This window comes from Scyliorhinus torazame, chromosome 28 (assembly GCF_047496885.1).
Source record: "Scyliorhinus torazame isolate Kashiwa2021f chromosome 28, sScyTor2.1, whole genome shotgun sequence".
NCBI classification, from domain to species: Eukaryota; Metazoa; Chordata; class Chondrichthyes; order Carcharhiniformes; family Scyliorhinidae; genus Scyliorhinus; species Scyliorhinus torazame.
Window position 1 is genome coordinate 24,110,768 of NC_092734.1, and position 23,311 is coordinate 24,134,078.

The window sequence follows — 23,311 nt, forward strand, 5'->3', positions numbered from 1 at the left end:
GAGGATTATGGGCCAAATGCAGGCAATTGGGACTAGCTTAGTGGTTAAAAACTGGGCGACATGGACAAGTTGGGCCGAAGGGCCTGAATCCATGCTGTAAACCTCTATGACTCTATGCACAGCACAAGCCAGATAGGCCAAATGGCCTCTTTCTGCTCTGTAAGTAACTTTGTATTTGCCCATGTTTTGGTCATTCCTTCCTATGGTTTAATTCCAGCTCTGAACAGCTGTCATCCATATTATTTGGGAAGTGAAAAGCTCAAGAATTTAGTGCAACTTCCCTTTATTATCAGTATCACGAATATGACAGGGGTTCTTGCACGTAGTATCGTTCCACACACCAGGGGGAATTCCGGGATGAGCTGGAAACTCTGTCCAAAATGTGTTTGGAGTTAACATGGATAAATGGTCCAGTACAGATCAGCCATGACTTAATGGAATAGCATATCAAGCTGGAGGGGCTGAATGGCCATCTCCTCTTCCTGCGCTCTGAAAACAAAATACTGATTAGTAAGCTAGAAAACCGTGTTGTAAACTGAAGCTGGGGTAATGTCGCCCTCAGCGTTCTCCTGTGTTTCTCTGTAAATTTGTTATCAGTGTCAAAATTGCGATAGTTTGAGATTGTGTTTGATAAACGTATCTGCCCTATCAATTTCTCAGTACTCATGGAGTGATGTAAGGATGTATCTGGGGACTTTTGCTGGTTTAGTTCTTGGAAGAGACAGAATTTTTTGTTTTGAAACATTCAGAATCAGGTTGCTCCATCAGGAGGTTTGAGGGTGGAAAATATGGCAACTGTCATTTATCTCTGCAATTTTTACAAGTATTAACGCTGAAATATTTCACATGTCGCTGCTCTATTTTTAACAAGGATGTCACTTCCTGTAACATTGAAGAGTTAATTAATAAACCTGCATTCTGGTATCAACTGGCGGAAGATCTTTCTTTGTGTGACGTTTGGTATTTAGCCTTTGATTTTATTAAAATCAACATTTGCGAGCAAACATGACTTCCGATATAGTATTGCGACAAGATTGTCACAATGTTCTTGCATGTGTACAGTTTCATTGTATCATCCAACCACAATTGCATCATAATTTGATCAGATGATTACAATTCCATCATATTAATGGAATCGCATCTTTGCAAAACCATAACATCATCAGCACGGTAGCACAGTGGGTAGCACTGTGGCTTCACAGTGCCAGGGTCTCAGGTTCGATTCCCCGCTGAGTCACTGTCTGTGTAGAGTCTGCACGTTCTCCCCGTGTCTGCGTGGGTTCCCTCCAGGTGCTCCGGTTTCCTCCCACAGTCCAATGACGTGCAGGTTAGGTGGATTGGCCGCGATAAATTGCCCTTGGTGACTGTAGCGCACAAAGACTCCGTGAGACGAATAGAGTGAAGTCGATGAGGCTTTATTAAGCGTGTCTGTTCCCCCGCAGCTCGATAGTAGAATGGCCTGCGGGGGAGGACTCCGGCTTCTTATACTCCGCCTTCAGGGCGGAGCTAGAGGTCAACGGCCAACCAGGACCCGGGATCTGTCAGCCAATGACATTAGGGCTTCCAGTCCCACATGACCCCTAATACATACTACCACATTCACCCCTTGTCAAAAATGAACCCGGCGGGGTGATGCTTCGCATGGTGGTAAGGGTTTACAGGGCTGGTCCTGGGAGGAAAACATTCATATGGCAATACAGTATGTACAATTTTGTCCTGTTTCAACTATTTACAGAAGGTATCGGGAGAAAGGCAAAATGTTCTTGTGAAAAGTCCATATATCGATTTAGATCGACGCCACGAGTCGGTCGGGCGGTCTGGTCGTCTGTGTCGATCGCCTCGGCCCCGGTGGTGGTGGTGGTGCTTGTACCGGTGTTGTCGTCTCCGGGAGCCTTACGGTTTCAGCTTGGGCTTTATTCTTGGTCGGGCCTGAGGGGAGGGGAACCGATCCTCCTGGGGAAGGGGGCGGTCGCGGGGTGCGGCGGTGGCAGGAAGGGGGGGGGGTTGGTTGAATGGTGTCGGGGGGGGTGTGTGTGTTGCCGGCGGGCGCCAGATCCCGCAGGGAGACCGTGTCCTGTCGGCCGTCGGGGTACTCCACGTAAGCGTACTGCGGGTTCGCGTGGAGGAGGTGAACCCTTTCGACCAACGGGTCCGCCTTGTGTGCCCGCACATGCTTTCGGAGCAAGATGGGTCCTGGGGCCGCCAGCCAGGTCAGCAGCGACGTTCCAGAGGAGGACCTCCTAGGGAAGACAAGGAGACGCTCATGGGGCGTTTGATTAGTGCTCGTACATAATAGCGACCGGATGGAGTGGAGAGCGTCCAGGAGGACCTCCTGCCACCGTGAAACTGGGAGGTCCCTGGACCGTAGGGCCAGTAGGACGGTCTTCCAGACCGTGCCGTTCTCCCTCTCTACTTGCCCGTTCCCCCGGGGGTTGTAGCTGGTCGTCCTGCTTGAGGCTATGCCCTTGCTGAGCAGGAACTGGCGCAGCTCGTCGCTCATGAAAGAGGACCCCCTGTCGCTGTGGACGTATGCGGGGCAACCGAACAGTGTGAAGATGGTGTTCAGGGCTTTAATGACTGTGGCCGCGGTCATGTCAGAGCAGGGAATGGCGAATGGGAAGCGGGAGTATTCGTCCACCACATTAAGGAAGTATGTGTTGCGGTCGGTGGAGGGGAGGGGCCCTTTGAAATCCAGACTAAGGCGTTCAAAGGGGCGGGAAGCCTTAATCAGGTGCGCACCATCCGGCCTGAAAAAATGCGGTTTGCATTCCGCGCAGATGTGGCAGTCCCTTGTGACTGTACGGACCTCCTCTAAAGAGTATGGGAGGTTGCGGGACTTGATAAAGTGGAAAAACCGAGTGACCCCCGGGTGGCAGAGGTCCTCGTGGAGGGTTTGGAGGCGGTTAATTTGTGCGTTGGCACATGTGCCGCGGGATAGGGCATCGGACGGCTCGTTCAGCTTTCCGGGACGATACAAGATCTCGTAGTTGAAGGTGGAGAGCTCGATCCTCCACCTTAAGATCTTGTCGTTTTTGATTTTGCCCCGCAGTGCATTATCGAACATGAAAGCTACTGACCGTTGGTCGGTGAGGAGAGTGAATCTCCTGCCGGCCAGGTAATGCCTCCAATGTCGCACAGCTTCCACTATGGCTTGGGCTTCCTTTTCCACTGAGGAGTGGCGGATTTCTGAAGCGTGGAGGGTTCGGGAGAAAAAGGCCACGGGTCTGCCCGCTTGGTTAAGGGTGGCCGCTAGAGCTACGTCGGAGGCGTCGCTCTCGACCTGGAAGGGGAGGGACTCGTCGATGGCGCGCATCGTGGCCTTTGCGATATCCGCTTTGATGCGGCTGAAGGCCTGGCAAGCCTCCGTCGACAGAGGGGAGGTCGTGGTCTGTATTAGGGGGCGGGCCTTGTCTGCGTACTGGGGGACCCACTGGGCGTAGTATGAAAAAAACCCCAGGCAGCGTTTCAGGGCTTTTGAGCAGTGCGGGAGGGGAAATTCCATGAGGGCGCGCATACGTTCGGGGTCGGGGCCTATTATCCCATTGCGCACTACGTAGCCCAGAATGGCTAGCCGGTTGGTGCTAAAAACGCACTTGTCCTCGTTGTACGTGAGGTTCAAGGCTTTGGCGGTCTGGAGGAATTTTTGGAGGTTGGCGTCGTGGTCCTGCTGGTCGTGGCCGCAGATGGTTACATTGTCGAGATATGGGAACGTGGCCCGCAACCCATGTTGATCAACTATTCGGTCCATCTCCCGTTGGAAGACCGAGACCCCGTTTTGTGATGCCAAATGGGACCCTTAGGAAATGGTATAATCGCCCGTCTGCCTCGAAGGCTGTGTACTTGCGGTCACTTGGGCGGATGGGGAGCTGATGGTAGGCGGACTTGAGGTCCACGGTGGAGAAGACTTTATATTAGGCAATCCGATTGACCATGTCGGATATACGGGGGAGACGGTACGCGTCTAGTTGTGTGTACCTGTTGATGGTCTGGCTATAGTCTATGACCATCCTTTGTTTCTCCCCTGTCTTCACTACTACCACCTGTGCTCTCCAGGAACTATTGCTGGCCTGGATTATGCCTTCCTTCAGTAGCCGCTGGACTTCGGACCGAATGAAGGTCCAGTCCTGGGCGCTGTACCGTCTGCTCCTAGTAGCGACGGGTTTGCAATCCGGGGTGAGGTTCGCAAACAAGGACGGGGGTTGCACCTTGAGGGTTGCGAGGCCGCAGATAGTGAGTGGGGGTATTGGGCCGCCGAATTTGAACGTAAGGCTCTGTAGATTGCACTGGAAATCTAATCCCAGTAATGTGGGGGCGCAGAGTTGGGGAAGGACGTGTAGTTTGTAGCTTTTGAACTCCCTCCCCTGCACCGTTAGGGTAACTATGCAGAAACCTTCGATCTGTACGGAGTGGGATCCTGCAGCTAGGGAAATCTTTTGTGCGCTGGGATAGGTGGTCAAGGAACAGCGTCTTACCGTGTCGAGGTGGATAAAGCTCTCCGTGCTCCCGGAGTCGACAAGGCATGGTGTCTCGTGCCCGTTTATTAGCACCGTTGTCGTCATCGTCTGGAGTGTCCGGGGCCGAGCTTGATCGAGCGTAATTGAAGCGAGACGTGGTTGTAGTAGTGGAGCGTCTTCCTCGAACCCCGTGGAGCCGTCGACACTGGGGTCCGTTGTTGCCGTCCAAGATGGCGTCGGAGATGAACAAAATGGCTGCCCCCATACATCGCACATGGCTGGGGGGTCACAAGATGGCGGTGGGGGTGGACAAAATGGCCGCCCCCACGCGTCGTACAGGTCTGGGGTGGTCCAAGATGGCGGCGCCCTTCCTCCCCTCGTGGTGGCCGGGACCCAAAATGGCGGCGTCTGCGGGTCGCACATGGGGCGCTGGGGGGGTTGGGGAGTGTTAGGACCGCGCGGGGCTCCCTCATCTCTGGGGACAGCGGTGGTCGGGACCCAAATTGGTAGCGCCGGCGGGTCATACGTGGGGACGGGGGGGAGGGGTTGGGGAGCGTAAGCGGCGTGCAGGGCTCCCTGTTCTCCCGGGACCGCGGTGGTCGGAACCCAGAGTGGCTGCGCCTGCGGGTCGTACATGGGTCGCTGGGGGGGTTGGGGAGCGTAAGCGGCGTGCAGGGCTCCCTGTTCTCCCAGGACAGCGGCGACCTCGCGGGACCGGCACACAACCGCGAAATGGCCCTTTTTCCCGCAGCTCTTGCAGATTGCTGCGCGGGCCGGGCAGCGCTGCCAGGGGTGTTTCGCCTGGCCGCAGAAATAGCAGCGGGCGCCCCCGGTGCGACTTGGCGTTTGGACCGCGCAAGCCTGTGGGGTGTCCGGGGGGGGGGGTGGGATTTTCGCGACGGGTACATACGGAGCCCAATGGGCTGCCGCGCGGTCGGGGCCGTAGGCACGGGTATTACGCGTCTAGGGAGGCTGCTAGGGCCCGTGCCTCTGAGAGTCCTAGCGACTCTTTTTCTAGAAGTCTTTGGCGGATTTGGGAGGAATTAATACCTGCCACAAAAGCATCGCGCATTAACACGTCCGTGTGTTCATTTGCGTTCACCGAAGGGCAGCTGCAGGCTCGTCCCAAAATCAGCAGCGCGGCATAGAATTCGTCCATCGATTCTCCGGGACTTTGCCGTCTCGTCGCGAGCTGGTAGCGAGCGTAGATTTGGTTAACTGGGCGGACATAGAGACTTTTCAGTGCTGCGAACGCCGTCTGGAAATCCTCCGCGTCTTCGATGAGGGAGAAAATCTCCGTGCTTAACCTCGAGTGCAGGACCTGTAGTTTTTGGTCTTCTGTGACCCGGCCGGTGGCCGTTCTGAGGTAGGCCTCAAAACAAGTCTGCCAGTGCTTGAAGGCTGCTGCCGCGTTCACTGCGTGGGGGCTGATCCTCAGGCATTCCGGGATGATCCTGAGCTCCACAGTCCTTTTTAGACACGCTTAATAAATTGTGGCGCACAAAGTCTCCGTGAGACGAATAGAGTGAAGTCGATGAGGCTTTATTAAGCGTGTCTGTTCCCCCGCAGCTCGATAGTAGAATGGCCTGCGGGGGAGGACTCCGGCTTCTTATACTCCACCTTCAGGGCGGAGCTAGAGGTCAACGGCCAACCAGGACCCGGGATCTGTCAGCCAATGACATTAGGGCTTCCAGTCCCACATGACCCCTAATACATACTACCACAGTGACCAAAAAGGTTAGGAGGGGTTATTGGGTTACGGGGATAGGGTGGAAGTGAGGGCTTAAGTGGGTCAGTGCAGACTCGATGGGCCGAATGGCCTCCTTCTGCACTGTATGTTCTATGTTCTATCACACAGGACTCTGTCCTTCCAGAAACATTGGAAGAAAACAGCAGCAACCATCACTCCGCTACATATCCATTGATGGACAAAAACTGGTTGAAACCATCTGTGCTGCACCTCACCTACCCACATGGAACAACCTTCCCGAGCAAGATCTGCCGGCGGACATCATATAACGGTCCGTTGACCTCGGGTGGAGATTTCTGGTCGCCGGGAGGCGCAGACGGAGAATCCTGCCCTAAGTGTTGCCACCGGGATTGAATTACATGCGGTTCCCATTCTTGTTGCGGGCGCTATTCGGGGAGCAATTCAGGACATACTAAAGGGCTCTGCTGACGTGAATTCCGAGCAATTTCCAGCCCAGCGGGCGTCCTAATCGCTGGGGCCGGAGTTACTGCCAAAGAGTCTGACAACCGGAAATGTTTTAAGCACTCCACTTACCACACTCATTGCAGCCACCAAGATGGCTCAGAGAAAACCTGCCCCCTGCAAGGTCGGGGGTCCGAGGTGGACTCACAGCTCCATGCTAATGAGGAGCGGAGGGACATCCTCTTCCCCAGGATGGGCCGCAGACTCTACCCTCCTGAACACTGCCTGAGAGGTGGGGGCAGAGGCAGTCAGTGCTGCCAGCCTCACCCAGGGCAGACAGCTGGTGATCCGGAGATGTGGGGGTCACTGGTGAGGCCTCTGCCCTGAGAGGAGCAGAGAACCAGGGAGGGCTCCAAAGGCTGCACTGCGGGTGTCCTCTGGTTGGGGTGAGCTCTGCTGATCCCTTGCTTCCTCTGTAATGGGGAAGCGCTTCTGAGGGGTGCCAATGTCTCATTGGCGGTAACTCCGTTTTTGAGATAACAGCAGGTGCCTCCTTAGCTACACGGCAAAGACTCCTCACTGTTGATTAGAAGTCAATTCAATTAAAGTTACTTTGCCTCACAGAATCAATGAAAAATACAGTGCAGAAAAGGCCTTTTGGCCCATCAAGTGGTACCGTTGCAAGAAAGGCACCTGATCTGCCAATCCTAATCCCATTTGCCAGCACTTGGCCCACAGCCTCGAATGTTAAGACGTGCCAAATGCTCATCCAGGTACGTATGAATAACTTTGTGGGTTAGTCGCAGTTTTCACAGATCATCAAAACAACCTCCCAAAATATCCCCGATCTTCTTTGCAGCGAAATGTTTTGGGTTGAGAATTGGATGCACTCATATCATGATCAGCGCTCACCTACTGTGTCAAGACTTTGGTCTCCCTAAGGTTATCTACCTATTCCCAGAGATTAATGTACTTTTCCTGCAACTGAGCTAAATCTCATTGATTTTACAACGGGAGGATTTGGAGACATTGGGGAAGATGATCAAAAATTTGGTCAAAGAGGCAGCTGGTTGAGAATGTCTTGGAGAGATAGAAAATAGAGGTGGAAAGGTTTAGGGAGGGATTTTCAGATTCTGTGAACTAAGGCAGCAGGGGGCACAGCCACCGAGGAGGCCCAAGAGGCCAGAATTAGAGGAACACAGTTACCTTGATGAATTGTAGGGCTGGAGTAGATTACAGCAATAGTGAGGGGTGAGGCCACGGAGGTATTTGGAAATAAGAAAGTGTATTTTAAAATCGAGGTGTTGCTGGAGCAGGAGCTAGAGTAGGTCAATGAGCAAAGGAACGATAAGTGAATGAGACTTGGTGCAATGAAGAATTAAATGATTGCACTGCTGCCTCACAGGGACCTGGGTTCGATTCCGGCCTTGGGTGACTGTGTGGAGTCTGCACGTTCTCCCCGTGTCTGCGTGGGTTTCCTCCGGGTGCCGGTCCAGTTTCCTCCCACAATCCAAAGATGTGCAGGTTAGGTGGATTGGCCGCTCTAAATTGTCCAAAATGATTCGGTGGGGTTACTGGGTTGCGGGGATGGGGTGGAGGTGTGGACTTAAGTCGGGTGCTTTTTCCAAGGGCTAGTTCAAACACAATGGGCTGAATGGCCTCCTTCTGCACTGTAAAAACAAAATCTATGATACCACATACAGACTTACAAGTAAGCTACTGAAGGCTCCGAAGACTTCTTTAAGATGCACCGTTCTGTAACCAACACCCTCCCAACAAGAATATGAAAGTCGTGTTGCCCCAATCTCACCAGTTTTATGTTAGCGGATTAGAATAAAATTTCCCCCAAGGTTTTCCTTGACTCGGCAAAACAGAAATGACCAGAAATGTAGATTAGACACAACAGGAGCTGAAACAGGAAGGTTAACACTTTGGAAATGACCTTTCCTTGGTTCTGTACAACAATCTTTGACGAATAGGCACCCCCCCAGGATGCTAATCTATCATTTTGCTTTTCTGTTTGACTGCTGTACGTTTCAACCACCCTTCTGTTTTATTTCAGCTTTCTATCTGCACTGAACCTTTGTTCATGTTCTGAAGGAGACAAAGGAACAGTATTCTGCTCTTCCTAATGTCGGAATGTGGGCTTGTGGTCATTGTTGGATCCCCCGTGTTATCTGATAGCGTTGGTCATTACAAGCTGCTTGCTCAGCAGTCTGCTGCCCCGGCCTGCTTGGTGTGGAATAAGGCCAAAGCATTTTTTAAGTGAGTTAATGCAAAGTTCATTGTGTAAATCAGAAAGCAAGAAGTGATGATTATGTGCTGAACGGCTTGATGTGATGTCTGCTGTCCCCACTGATTTCGAAGTTTGATTTGTGTGGCTGTCAACTCATGGGCGATAGACTTTTATAATGCATTCCATTCCATCTACGAATCTCTATTTATTGCAATAAATTTAGAGCTTAATTCAGTACTTGATTTGCTAAACGTCTGACTTGTGGTAAAAGACTTTGGTAAGCAAATAGGTTGAGCCATGGATGGTGGGACCTGGGTTCTTCATCATCATCGTGCTAATGCCAGCAAATCTAAAGAGCTGGTCATTGACTTCAGGAAGCAAAGTATTGTCCACACCCCTGTCAGCATCAACGGGGCCGAGGTGGAGATAGTTGACAGCTTCAAATTCCTAGGTGCGCACATCACCAGAAATCTGTCTTGGTCCACCCACGTCGACGCTACCACCAAGAAAGCCCAGCAGCGCCTTTACTTCCTCAGGAAACTAAAGAAATTTGGCATGTCCACATTAACCCTAACCAACTTTTACAGATGCAACATAGAAAGCATCCTATCTGGCTGCATCACAGCCTGGTATGGCAACTGCTCGGCCCAAGACCGCAAGAAACTTCAGAGAGTCGTGAACACTGCCCAGTCCATCACACGAACCTGCCTCCCACTCCCTTCAGAAAGCGGGCAGCATAATCAAATACACAGTCCACCCGGCTTGCTCACTCTTCCAACTTCTTCCATCGGGCAGGAGATACAAAAGTCTGAGAACACGCACGAACAGATTCAAAAACAGCTTCTTCCCTGCAGTTACCAGACTCCTAAACTGCCCTCTTATGGACTGATCTGATTAATACTACACTCCTGTATGCTTCGCCCGATGCTTGTGTCTATGTATTTACATTGTGGACCTTGTATTGCCCGATTACATATTTTCTTTTCATGTACTAAATGATGTTTGAGCTGCACGCAGAAAAATACTTTTCACTGTACCTCAGTACACGTGATAATAACCAAATCCAATCCAATCCACAAGGTGACCCTTTCATTTCAGACAGAGAACACACAATTAAACAAATGACAATTAAACGAGTGGAGAAAATGAAGATTAAAAAGTTAAACAGGGAGTTGATTAGAGGCAGACGTCAGGAAAAAGGATGAGATACAAATGCACCTATCAGCGGAAAACAAGTATGTTACATAAATGGCGAGAGAAAACAACGGGGCTATAGATGTGGTAGCTACAAAGTGGAGAGGTAAGGAAATTGACGCATATCGGCCAAAAGCCAACTCCACAAGGTGAATGACATGAAAGGGAACACAATAGTATCACTGTAGAGCAGTAACTAAAGGAGAAGGGGAGAGAGAGACAGCTGACATCAAAACTGCAACAGTCTGCAGGTATCATCTCCCGAAGAAACAGGAATCTTTCACCTTTGCTGATCCTGAAGACTATTCCCAGATGTGGCCACATTAACCTGAGTGTGGTAATTATTTGCTGGATTTAGCTCACAGAGTTATTTAATGTTGGATGTTGTTTGGCAAAAGGGATGTCTTAGAGTTCTGGTAATCGCAGATAGGTGGAGACCAAGGGGATGGTTTCATGTATAATTATGTGCGTACAGTGTCACAGTGTGTTATCATCCTCCTCGTCATGTGTGTTTTTGCCTTTTTCTTTAGTTAATAAATACTTTTTATTCATTGTTCCCCACAATGACTAGACTGTTCCCCACTGAGTTGTACATCATTCCTCCTCACATTATATTAACAAAAAAGGAAAAACCATGGTGAGCCAGTGTTCCAAGTGATCCCTCTGGATTTCGGGTTACTTTCACGAGGTTCGTCACAGGATCTGAATTGACAATGCCTGTTCTTTTCCAGAGTGAAGATTCTTCAATTTCCCCCTGGAGGAACTTTTATTCAACTTTTATTAAACATCCCCATCGCCACACTCCAAAGATGTGCAGGTTAGCTGGATTAGCCATGCTAAATTGCCTCTTCATGCCCAGGGATGTGTAGGTTATGTTAAAGGGTTATTGACGGGGTAGTGGGCTTGCGTAGAGTGCTCTTTCAGGGGGTTGGTGCAGACTCAATAGGCCAAATTACCTCCTTCTGCACTGCAGGGATTCTATGGATCTATGGAACTCTAACACCTCAACATCCATGGCTTATCATTCCCACCGGGTATTATGACAATATCTGCAAATGTGGTGATGATGTCTTGTAACCCACTGACTCCTGCTGTACTTGTGGATCTGTGCAACATCTGTCATTAACAGCGATTGGCTTATTGTTATCATGAATGTTCACACCATTTGCAAGATTAGTAACTTGGTGGCGAAGGCACTCGTAAATTACAAGAACATGAGCTACATCATATTATTGTCGCCCACCCCAAAAGCTATAAAAATAAGAGGTTTAATGATTAGTGCATTTGTTCTCCATTAGTTGTTGAGGTTCCTCTGATCCCAGGGCTGTAGCACATGTCATCCCACACCTTTACAGAGACTCTTTGCTGCAGAGGTCACCACTGACATAGAATCATAGAATCCGTAAAGTGCAGAAGGAGACCATTCGTCCCATCGAGTCTGCACTAACCCTGTGCACGAGCACCCCACCCAGGCCCATGCCCCCATCCCATCCCCTTAAACCCTCGTAACCTTTTTTGGTCACTAAGGGGCAGGTTAGCGTGGCCAAATCACCTAACCTGCACATCTTTGGACTGTGGGAGGAAACCGGAGCACCCGGAGGAAACCCACACACACACCACATAGAGTCACGCAAGGCTGGAGTTGAACCCGGGTCCCTGGCACTGTGCGGCAGCAGTGCCAACAACCACTGTGACATCTGGAACAACTGGTTTAGTTGTTGTAGCACAGCTACCTTTTACCACAAGCATCCAAATTTCTTCCAGATTGACCGTTCCTTCGTGTTGGTCGTTGCCTAGCTTCAATTAGAGGTTTCATTCCTGTGGTCACAGAAAAATATTCTTGTCGAGCACCTTGTGATTTGGACTGAGCACAAGGTCAAGGTGCAGGAGCATCAGATTCCTGTCTCTGCCGATCTCTTTCGCAGCGACAGGCTGAAGCAACTCATTCATTTTTATTGTGTGACTCCAGAATCAGTCAGAGTCGCAGCACTGACTCAGTGAATTAATCAGGTTACATCGTGCATGCTTTGTAACATTAATAGGTCTTGTACCTAGATCTATCTGCATTGCAAGCATGCCCATTTGGCTGGGAATAGCTTCAAAGGCTGAATGAAAAAGGAATATGCATGAGTCGCGCAAGTGAGGGTTGTTGTAGATGTCACTGCTGCCCATGGAATGTGAGGGTGCAGAAGGTCTTGGAGACGGCAGCCAAGTTTTACAAATGCCGGCTTTCCTTTGGAAAAATACGCCTCGGTTTGGCGTTTTCCTCCGGTTTTTCCGTCAACCCATTTCCTGCCTAGCAACCAGAGGGGAGAGTGCTGACTGACAGTAGTTCTGAAGTGAGTCATAATCGGGATTCCAAATCTCAGTTTCTGTGGTAACTTGGGGGAGCTTGGCACTGTAAGGTTGGGGGGGGGGGGGGTATTAGCTTTTGAAGCTGTATGACCAACTGATGACTGTAATCATTGCCTAAAGTTACAAAAAGGTCTTTCAAGAGAGGGCCTGACCACACATATGGGTGATGACAATGTTTTAACACAATCTCCTTCCACTCAATGTTATTAGCACTCTAATAGATTCCAGTGTCCTCTGTTATACGAGGAAGAATTTAACTCTTCAAATGCTGACAACTCTTCAACACACAGGTCCAGAATTTGCTGGACGGGGAGTGGGTGTGGGGGGGGGGAACATTACACGGCACATGTTGTCAGATTATTTTCCTGCAGCATCAACTCCAAATATCTCCATGCCGCAAATTGCAGGAAATGTAAACAATTTTTCCTTGCATCATTCACAAGTCACTTTAAATAGAACATAGAGTGCAGAAGGAGGCCATTCGGCCCATCGAGTCTGCACCGACCCACTTCCATCCTATCCCCGTAACCCAATAACCCCTCCTAACCTTTTTGGACACTAAGAGCAATTTAGCGTGGCCAATCCACCTAACCTGCACGTCTTTGGACTGTGGGAGGAAACCGGAGCATCCGGAGGAAACCCACGCAGACATGGGGAGAATGTGCAGACTCCGCACAGACAGTGACCCAGCGGGGAATCAAACCTGGGACCCAGGAGCTGTGAAGCCACAGTGCTAGCCACTTATGCTACCATGCTGCCCTAAATCTGTGCCCTCTCATTCTTGATCCTTTTCCGAGGGGGAACAGTAGTTCTCCCCGTCTACTCTGTCCAGCCCCCCTCATGATTTTGACCATCTCTATCAAATCTCCTCTTAGCCTTCTCCTCTCCCAGGAGAACAGTCCCAATCTTTTCAATCGATCTTCGTAACTGATCCTTATCCTGGAACTATTCTTGTAAACCTCTTCTACCCCGTCCAATAATTTAATCGTGGCCTAAATGCAGCCTTCCACAAGTTCAACACTGGATCCAACAGCCACTGTACTGCTATATTGGGTGGCACAGAGGTTAGCACCGCGGCCTCCCAGCACCAGGGACCCGGGTTCACTTCCAGCCTTGGGTCACTGTCTGTGCAGAGTCTGCACGTTCTCCCCGTGTCTGCGTGGGTTTCCTCCGGGTGCTCCGGTTTCCTCCCAGTCCAAAGATGTGCAGGTTAGGTGGATTAGCCACGCTAAATTGCCCCTTAGTGCCCAAAAGGTTAGGTGGGGTTACTGTGTTAGGGGGATAGGGGGCGTGGATCTAGGTAAGGTCCTCCTTTGGAGGTCAGTGCAGACTTGGAATAAACTCTGGGTTTCTGGCGCTGTGAGGTAGCAGTGCTAACCACTGTGCCACCTTTCAGAGTTAAATTCTTCCTCATATAACAGAGGAAGACGGCATCTATTACAGTGCTAGTGACAATAAGTGGAGGAGATAGTGCTAGAACATTGTCATCACCCATGTTTGGTCAGGCCCTCTCTTGAAAGACCTTCAGCCAATGATAAGTCATCAGTTGGCCACTGTGTATCAGTGCAATGAGGATCAGCTGTGTAGCTTTCCCAGACTATATAAGCAGAGCACTGAGTCCTGCTAGGGGGGGAAGCTAACTTGGTGAATGCAAGGAAGGTGCCGTGCAGAATTTGTCCTGTGCTTGCTATTGGCCATGGACTCTGCAAATACCCTGATTTGGATTGAACTTTGGCCTGTATGTGAACCCGCACTGTTGCTGTTACAGTGTCGTGTTTTTCCTGGGAAACAGATTAGCCGTACAGGTTTAAATAGGGATATACTGCGAGCAAAGCTAGGCTCAAAGAAGAGTTAGGTGTTTATTTCCTGCTCTGTTTTGCTGAGTACCTGAAGATCTTTAAATAAACATTCAGATTTTGGTCTCTGGACCACTGTGTGAGCTATTGAACTGAGTGAACCCCACCCCACCTATCACCATCCCCTGCCCCTTGACACGTCACATATGTCACCCCCCTTTAGAATCCTGTTTCAATAAGATCACCCTTCAGTATTCCGAACTCCCGAGAATATTGATCTAATTTACTCAGCATCTCATTTTAGGACAACGTTCTCGGCCCAGGGATCAATCTAGCTCATCTTTGCTGTACTGCCTTCAATGCAATTATATCCTCCCTTAATGCACACCTAAACTAAACCAATAAAATTAAATCACAACATCGTCAGTTAAAGAATGGGATATGGAGACACATCTTTTGAAATCCCTACAAAAACAAATTTGTACTTCACGTGATAACATGAGTTAAAAATCTACTGTAAGGATTCAGAGCCAAATTGAATGTTCATCGCTCTTTAATGTAAAGGTCAATGTATTTCATCTGTTCCAACTTAATTTTTCCATTGGTTTGAAAAATAGTTTCCCCTCCCAATTATCGGAGCTACAATGCACAATAAAACATTTATAGTCAGCACCGCATGGAGTGTTTATGGCTGCTGTTTAAGACCTCAGGTTCTACCATTACATACCGAACGCTACAAGTCGCTACCGTAAGCAGGAAAATGTTTGAGATAGCGCCCCCCACTCACCATGAGCTATCCCCGCAGCAGCAATTTAAAATGTTTACCTCCAATTTTGATTAGAAATGGCTGGAATTTTAAAGAGTGTCCGGATCGCGAGCAATGCCATTTGTAACATCAAAACGGTCGTGCTCGGACCCGATGGCACTCGTGGTCTCAGGCCGGCGCAGATGTGCGGTGGACCCCTGTCTGTGCGTACCCCTGCTCAGACAGAATTTCACATTGGCCCAGGTCCCTAATACCCCCTCACAAGATGGAGCCCACAGCCTGAGGCACCTCGTGGAATTGCCCTACGTACCCTTTTGCACGGCACAGAGGGTCTTAACCCCAGCGGCCTGCGGTGGAGGGTATTGCATGCAGCAGTCCCACACAACCAGAGGATGCATTGATTCATAGACTCGCTAGATACCTACCCTCTTTGCGACCTTATGGAGTCCGTGGACCAGGCTTATATAGGTTGTTTTAGACTGCAGCCTCTTTTCATTTTTGTTTGCAGTTCAGCCCCACGCTCCAGATCTATGGGCACCCGATACGGAGAGGGGCAGGTACGGAGGAGGACCTCTTCCTGAACCTGCTCCTGGGCCCGGCCAAACCTGCCACATTCCTAACCTATCCCAGCTTCATTCATGGCTGGGTGTCCCTGGAGAGGGAGCACACTGTGTCCACTGGTACCATCGAGGCCTTCCATGCCTGTTGGGCACCCCAGGGGCTGGGGTGCCTCATTGACCCTTTTAATCTGATTTTGGTTCGATGTTTTAAGTTACGTTTTGATGCACTATCAATTACTACAAAGACGAGAGTAGTGAATAACCGAAGCTTTATTGAGCAAAGATGTGTGGCCTCCTGTAGCTGCTACCAGAATGGGAGCAGCTCCGGTGTGCACACACATTTATACGCCGCCTACTAGGCGGAGCCAGCAGGCAGGGATTTACCCATGTACCTCTAGTACAGGAGCCTTACCGTACGACATCTAATACAGGTACTACATCTAATATATAGTTAGTGGTGACTACCACACGTTTGTGACTCGCGTTTTGTTAAAGGCAGTTTCCCTTTAAGGGACTGTCCCTTTAATTTGTCCCTCAATTTATTTGATTTAGTCTACTTGGTTACTTGTATTGCTTGGAATCATGGGAGTCCCACATCAGCCCCTTCCACCTCCAATTTAAACTGGGGGCGCTCTCCCGGTCCCAGGTGACCGACATGGGGCCTTCCTGTGACCAAGTGGGGCAGTTCAACACGGTTCCCACTGCATCAGGCTGCTTTAAATCCAGCCCCAAGTTTCCCCTCCTCTTCAATGTCATGCCTCTGTACTATTATTCGCTTTTGACTGTTTCTTGAAAAAACTTCTAAATATTAGGCTAAAGCAAAGTCACTAAATCTGAGGAAGCGCATAGCTTAGATGCGGTTGAATGCTTATTATATCGTCTAGTCAGGATTAGCTTGCAATGCACGTTGAGGCAAAATAATAAAAGCTTATACCAGCGGAGGCACTTTTAGTCATTTAGAAAGGAAAGCACCTTGCCTCCCCAAACGTTTGTAGCTTGCGTTGGTTAGCTGCTCCTAATAAGGATGTTGGACCTTGGTACAATAGCACAAATACTGGAGCAGATCTGTTTTCCTATTATGTCTGGTTCCATTGTGTATCAATTTCTCTCGCCTATCCTTTATACTCAATACAAACACTGAACACAACTCCCCAGTGTTCAGGCAAAAGATTAGTTTATAGGCCTGTTGTTGTTAAGAACATATTTTTCAATTGCCCTTTTTGTGGTCAGGCTCAACAGGAAGAGCTTGTGATTACTGATGAAACACCAGGGTGTGTGCTTGTTTGTTGCCAGAGACTCGTACATTATCTGCTCAAGCTAACAATAACTACTGATTTTCTATCATTAGATGTTTTGAATATTTTAAAAGTTGTTTGTCAGAGTGCCCTGAGATGGAACTCACAGTTTAGCTCCCTTCTGCACTTAGGAGGGAAACATTCTCATTTTCCCGCTGATTGGTAACAACAGTCGCACCCTCAGTGTGGAGGTGGAAGTATGATTAACACATTCGCAGGCGGACATGTATCCAGTTATTTCATTTGAAGAATCTCTTAATTCCTCACTCAGTCTTGGACCTGGCCTCCAAATGTGGAGGTGATGGTGCGGCTGAATTTTGTCCTAATCCTTGCAGGCAGAAAGGAAGTTCTTGGGAAATTATATTGAAAATCAACACAGTGTCCCCATTCTACAGTAAGCCACAGAGAAACCGGCCTCTCCATCAGGTCCTCAATGGCGCCACTACCATAGAAATTGAAGATAAATCCGTCATTCTATGGTCGTGGTTCATTCTGATTGAAGTCTGACTAACCAGCCATTGTGGTCAGTGAGTGTAAAAAATGGCGTGGTGATATGTCATCGAATTAATGGCTAATTCTATTCATTGTAATGTCAGACCATTGCCGTGAAGCATATAATTATTTGATAGTCATTTTGATTTTCGGTTGTTCAAGTGTAACATGTGGACTATTTTCAGTAGGTCTGGTTCCAGAACCCTCGCCCTTAGCTTGTAATCTCCACTGATGTGCTGCTCTGGACTCAGCAATACATCAGAACCCCTCCAGTGCTTGAGGAGGAGCATGGGGCGGGATTCTCCGCTGGCGGGATGCTCCGTTTGCCGGCGCCCAGGGGGTTTCCCGACGGCGTGGGGCTGCCCCACAATGGGAAACCCCATTGACCGGCCGGTGTAACGGAGCGTCCCGCCGGCGGGTCGGAGCAGAAAAGTAGCACGGCTGGGCGGAGAATCCAGCCCATGGTATCTCAACCATTACAGATGTTTGGAGAGATCAGTGATGAAGACCTCTGCAGTGCACTATCACGTCTCCATTGAAAATGTTGCAGGAAAACGGATATAAAATCCTTATACTGGAGGACCAGATTCATTCCACTTCACTTCTGGATAAATACATTTAGATTAAGCAAAGATTGGAAAGGCTATTATATCTAGTGTGATGAAACCTCAGGTCACACACACGCATCTTAAATTTGTCTACCTTGATTGGCAGAATTAGTTATATGGCTAAAGTGACACAGTGTACTGTGTATTCTCAGGTCTGGGTCATGCCTACTAGAAATGTACAATGAAAACCCTGCTTAAAGCCATCAAAATAACTAACAATAACCACAGAACAAGCTGCTACGTTAAGGACTGATACTGATTAATAATCTATGAAGCAAACCAGATCAATGCAATTAATATTTGGAGACTGACTTCAAAAAGGCTTAACAATGAACTGTGTATTAAGAGGGTTCAGAGGTTTTCCATTGCTTATTATTTTAAATCCCAAACGTATTAATTTTCTGATGCATGGAATCAATTAAAAATAGGCTCAAAATTGCTTCTTACAAAGAGAAACATGATTGCACATTCATAGTTCCAACATTAAATCTACAGCAATCATGCTCAGAATCTGGCTATTCCCTAGTCTTCCTTCAGACTTGAAAGCGTCAGCCATTGGGTTTTGTGCCCTCTTTTGGACAGTTTGTGTGGTGGCTCGAGACAGACGCTGGAGGCTTCCAGTAATTAACAAAGAGGTTTATTGATGAAAGGCAAAAAGCAGTGAGGTAACAGGCACAGAACATTATATAGCACTCCAGCTCCCTGGTCCATCCTGCGTGCAAACTCCCTATTGGCCGGGGTTCATTCGCTCTCATACGATAGGCCCCAAGCCGGTCATGTGGTCCATGGAGCTGCCCCTTAAAGGGGCCACGCCACCACACCTTGAAAATGAACCATCAGACAAAACATATCCTTCGGGATAATGGTTGTAGGTTAGTAGGCTACTGAATAGTGGAAACATGATTTAGTTTACTGTATTATGCCTTGATCTTGCTGACATCACTTCCTGTAAAGTGCTAGTCACAGATTAGGGTGGATGCAACTCTTTTAGATTGAGGCATATGAAATGAGCGATACACTAAAGGAAACCCCATGTTACAAAATGCACAGAAGGTGCATTATACAAGATAGTTGCAAAATGTTCAGTTCAACTTGCAATTCCTCAGATATTGAATCTGTCTGTACCCACATGCACTATGCGTGGGCAGCACGGTGGCATAGTGTTATGAACTATGGCTTCACAGCGCCAGGGTCAATTCCCGGCTTGGGTCACTGTCTGCATGGGTTTCCTCCGGGTGCTCCGGTTGCCTCCCACAAGTCCTGAAAGATGTGCTATTAGGTAATTTGGACACTCTGAATTCTCCCTCAGTGTACCCGAACAGGCGCCAGAGTGTGGCGACTAGGGGCTTTTCACAGTAACTTCACTGCAGTGTTAATGTAAGCCTACTTGTGACAATAAAGATTATAAATAAAATCTGGACAACATTCAAACTGCGAAATGGCCAAGTGAAATTCATGGCACACAAAATGCCAGGTAATGAGAATCTTCAACAAGAGAGCCTAATCAACTCCCTTTGACATTACCATCATTGAATCCCTCATGGCCATCATCCTGGGGTCACCAGTGACCAGAAATTTAATTGGATCAACCCCATAAATACAAAAGTACGTTAGGGGATGACTGTTCTGTGGCGACTGAGTCACTTCCTCAATGGTCAAAGTCTTTCCACCACCTAAAAGGCACAAATCAGAAGTGCAGTGGAATACCCTCCACTTGCCTGAGTATAGCTGCAAGAACATTCAAGAAGCTCAAAGCCATCCTGGACCAAGCATCTCACTTGATTGATACCACATACATCAGCAGTGCAATGTGTGCCACCTAAAAGATACATACCAGCAACTCACCATGGCATCTTCGTACCTTCTATACCTGCAATCTCTACTAACTGAGAAGTGCAAGGGCAGCAGGTGCATGGGATCACCACCACCTGCAAATTCTCCTCCAATTTACACACCATCCTGACTTGGAAATATATTGCCATCCTCATTTCTGATTCAAAATCCTGGAACATCCTCCCCAACAGCACCGTGAGAGTCCCTTCACTACACAGGGCAGTCACAGTTCATGAAGGCAGATCAGGTTCACCTTCTTAAGGCCAATTTGCGAGGATGGGAAATAAACGCTTTCCTTGCCAGTGATCCCCACATCCCACAAATGGATAAAATACCGGGTATTCCACTGCAGTACTTCGCTGTGAAATATACTAGATAAATTTGCGTTGTCGGAGTTTTGTACCCTAGGAACACATATCAGGAAATTGTAGGCGTGAATCAGCTCCCTCCTGTGTTCCGTAATAGGTTGAAAATAGGAGTTCATGTAAATTCCCAATCTGCATGAGGTTGCAGCGCCGATGTGCATATTCACAAGCTTTAACCCAGAGGCTTTAATTTTTGAATAATAATAATAATCTTTATTGTCACAAGTAGGCTGACATTAACACTGCAATGAAGTTACTGTGAAAATCCCCCCGTCGCCACACTCCGGCGCCTGTTCGGGTACACGGAGGGTGAATTCAGAATGTCCAAGCACGTCATGTGGGAGGAAACCGGAGCAGCCGGAGGAAACCCACGCAGACACGGGGAGAACGCGCAGACTCCGCACAGACAGTGACCCAAGCCAGGAATCGAACCTGGGACCCTGGAGCTGTGAAGCATTTTCCATCATCACTGGGCCTCTCCCGTTACAACAAATAAAGGTCAACATAATTGTAACTTCCTTTTGACCCATATTGTTGCCAGCTCCATAAGACCTTCAGAGTAACTCCAATATTTCTTAATGCTATATCAGGTGTTAAACTATACATTCTCCATATTCTGGACAAAAGCCTTTTTGAAGTCAGTTGCAAGGAATGACGTTTCAATTCGCCAATTTTCCAGACCCGTCCATGTTTTCCCCTTTCCTCGGCCCATATCTCCCCCAACCAAGTGTAACTGAAAGAGAATTCTGTAAACCACATGAAACAGCAGATTCAGTCTGAATTCCAGCTGTAATGTCTCAATCTCTGTCAGTTCTAATATATTTTGGTTTCAATCATCGAATTTGAAACAAAAGTGCACTGTTTTCTAATAACGTGGACAAAATAATTTATTCACAAATATGTGTTCAGCTACGTTGAATGACACTTTACAGATCACATGACTAGCAGCACAAAGACTGACATATAGGCCAGAATTTTACATTGCTCAGACGGACAGGAGCCTGGTCCGGAAACACATGAAATTGCACAGGAAGTGGACGGGCACGAGTCCCAACGTCATCGTGCACTCACGTGATACTTCAGTAGGTGGGCACGCATGAGTCAAAAGTGCACCAGCCAACATGCAGGCAACTAAGCCCATTAAGAGGCTAATTGAAAGCAAGTTTGCTTGGCCCAACTACTTTTAGGGTCCGGGGTGTCGGACGATGGGCCAGGTGGCCATTTGTTTGGCTACAACCTCGATCCAGGGGGCAATGAAATGTCAAGGCTGTAATAAAATTTTAAAAGGTGTCTGGGGACTGAGGCTTACGTTTGAATGTGCCGCCTAGGCTCAGAGCGCAGCGTTCTTTCATCACATTTGACTTGCAGAGATCTGCAGTTGCTTGAGGCAGCTCCGCATCAGCTGCCCGCCTTGAGGAAGCCCATCAGAAGCGCCAGCTTTTACCCTCCTTTATCTTGGCACGTGCTCTCTTCCCACCCCCGCTTGGCAGCGCCACATGTTTCTTAGCACGCTAGATGCCCCTTAATTGGACAGCCAGCGTGGAATTGTGCACCAGGGCCAATCGCAGTCGGAAGCACATTTTGAGTTTGCTTCTGGACCTGCCAAGGGTGTGCGCCAAATGGGGGGGAAAATTCAGGCCATGGAGTAGAACTTTGAACAAGACCACCCTCTATAAGGAACCATTTGAACAATATTATATTCAATTTAAATCTTTAGATAAAAATAAGTTGTATTTCAATTCTCTCATAGTTCCTAAAGTGAAAACAAGGTAAACCAGACATGGTATTAGGGTATTAGGGCACAGTTCAACCTTCAATCTAAAATCACAATAATTAAAAAAGCTCTACAGAGCCTGTGGAAAATGTATTGGTAGGTTTTAGAGAGTGAGAACACTAATGTGCCACTTTCATCCCAGTAACATTATGCCACGTGTCTGAAAACAAATGAATAAAAGGCTGCCAAACATCTGGTCCATGGACATTTTAATTGTTCCTTCCCCCCCCCCCCCCCCCCAACCTTTTTTGTGTGTCACATCACTGTCGTCTGCGATTTATGCTTCTTCAAATGCCTTGTCAGATCTTCGATTCGGAGGTCTTTCAGCTGAACCAGGTGCTCGAGTCTCTGTACTTTCATCTGCAGAATCTGACAAAACGAAGAACATTTCAGCACACTCGAGAGCAGTCATCTCCGAATGTCACATCAACTTTTGTTATGGAACACAGCCTGAGAAAGCACCCAGCTCCAACCATTGAGATAAAAATGAACACCGTCAAATATTACCATAACATGCACTCATGTTTACTGCTTTGTGTCGTATAACATTTGGACCCTGCAAGTTTAAATAGATTGATGGAGTCAGCACCAGAGGCATGTTGTGTTGTTCGGGTTACATCTCATTAGTATTATATTGGTAATGGATACACTGGTGCATGGTCTGGAGTACAAATGCAATTTAATGGCAGGCAAAATTTGCAACATATTTTGACTGTCATAAGTGATGATGTATCATTTTTTTGCTTGTAGAAGAGACGGACTTGGATTGGGCAGGGACAAAACCCACATGACTCATAGTGATCTCAGATAGAGCAAAAATATGATTATGCAGCTGAGTTGAATGATTCAAAAATGCCCACCCATGTAATTCACCCACCGGATAAAGCTTCGATTCACACTCAGGCAATTATGTATCGCTGCAGTCCCTGTACAATGACAGTTACTAATTTAAAATAGTACATCTTCAGCTCAAGACGATACTAGTCGTAAAAGATGAATTCATCGTTTTGCTCTTATGCCTAACTCCCTTATGTGTGGCGGTCTGTGTGAAACATCCGCCTGGTGGTTAATCCTCTCAGAACCACATCTGATCATATAGCTCTTTGTATAGTTCTGTTTTCAATTTGACCTGAGCGTATCATTGAATATTGCTTCTGTCTGTTAATTATAGGTTGTCTCTGTTTGAAATACTTGGCCAATTTAATCCATCAAAAATAATAAATAAGATATAGGTTAATGCTGACTGAAGCACCGATTCTTCAAATGTAGTGATGTGTCAGTGGAAGACTCAAACAAGAGGAATGCAAGTTGTGTGTAGACAGAAACCAGAGGAATTCTGTCTGAAGCACTACGAGCTGAAGGCTTTGCTTTACAATCTACGCTACAAACCTGATGCCTTCAGATATTTGCCTTCTGAAAGGGTAATCTGTA

The 23,311-nt window shown here is 48.1% G+C and overlaps 1 protein-coding gene across 2 annotated transcripts in view; it reads right to left on the reverse strand.

Annotated features, from left to right (window-relative positions):
- Positions 1-313: 313 nt before the first annotated feature.
- The window catches only part of spef1 (sperm flagellar 1), a 55,999-nt gene continuing 33,001 nt past the window's right edge, over positions 314-23,311 (reverse strand). The window contains exons 7-8 of one of the 2 annotated variants that reach the window (XM_072491663.1): positions 22,124-22,249; positions 314-489 (exon numbers count right to left, since the gene is read on the reverse strand). In XM_072491663.1, the coding sequence (XP_072347764.1) occupies positions 22,136-22,249 (114 nt within the window). In that variant the 3' untranslated portion in view covers positions 314-489; positions 22,124-22,135. Of the gene's footprint in view, positions 490-18,529; positions 22,250-23,311 lie in introns of those variants that run through there. The other variant, XM_072491662.1, reaches the window with a different exon arrangement.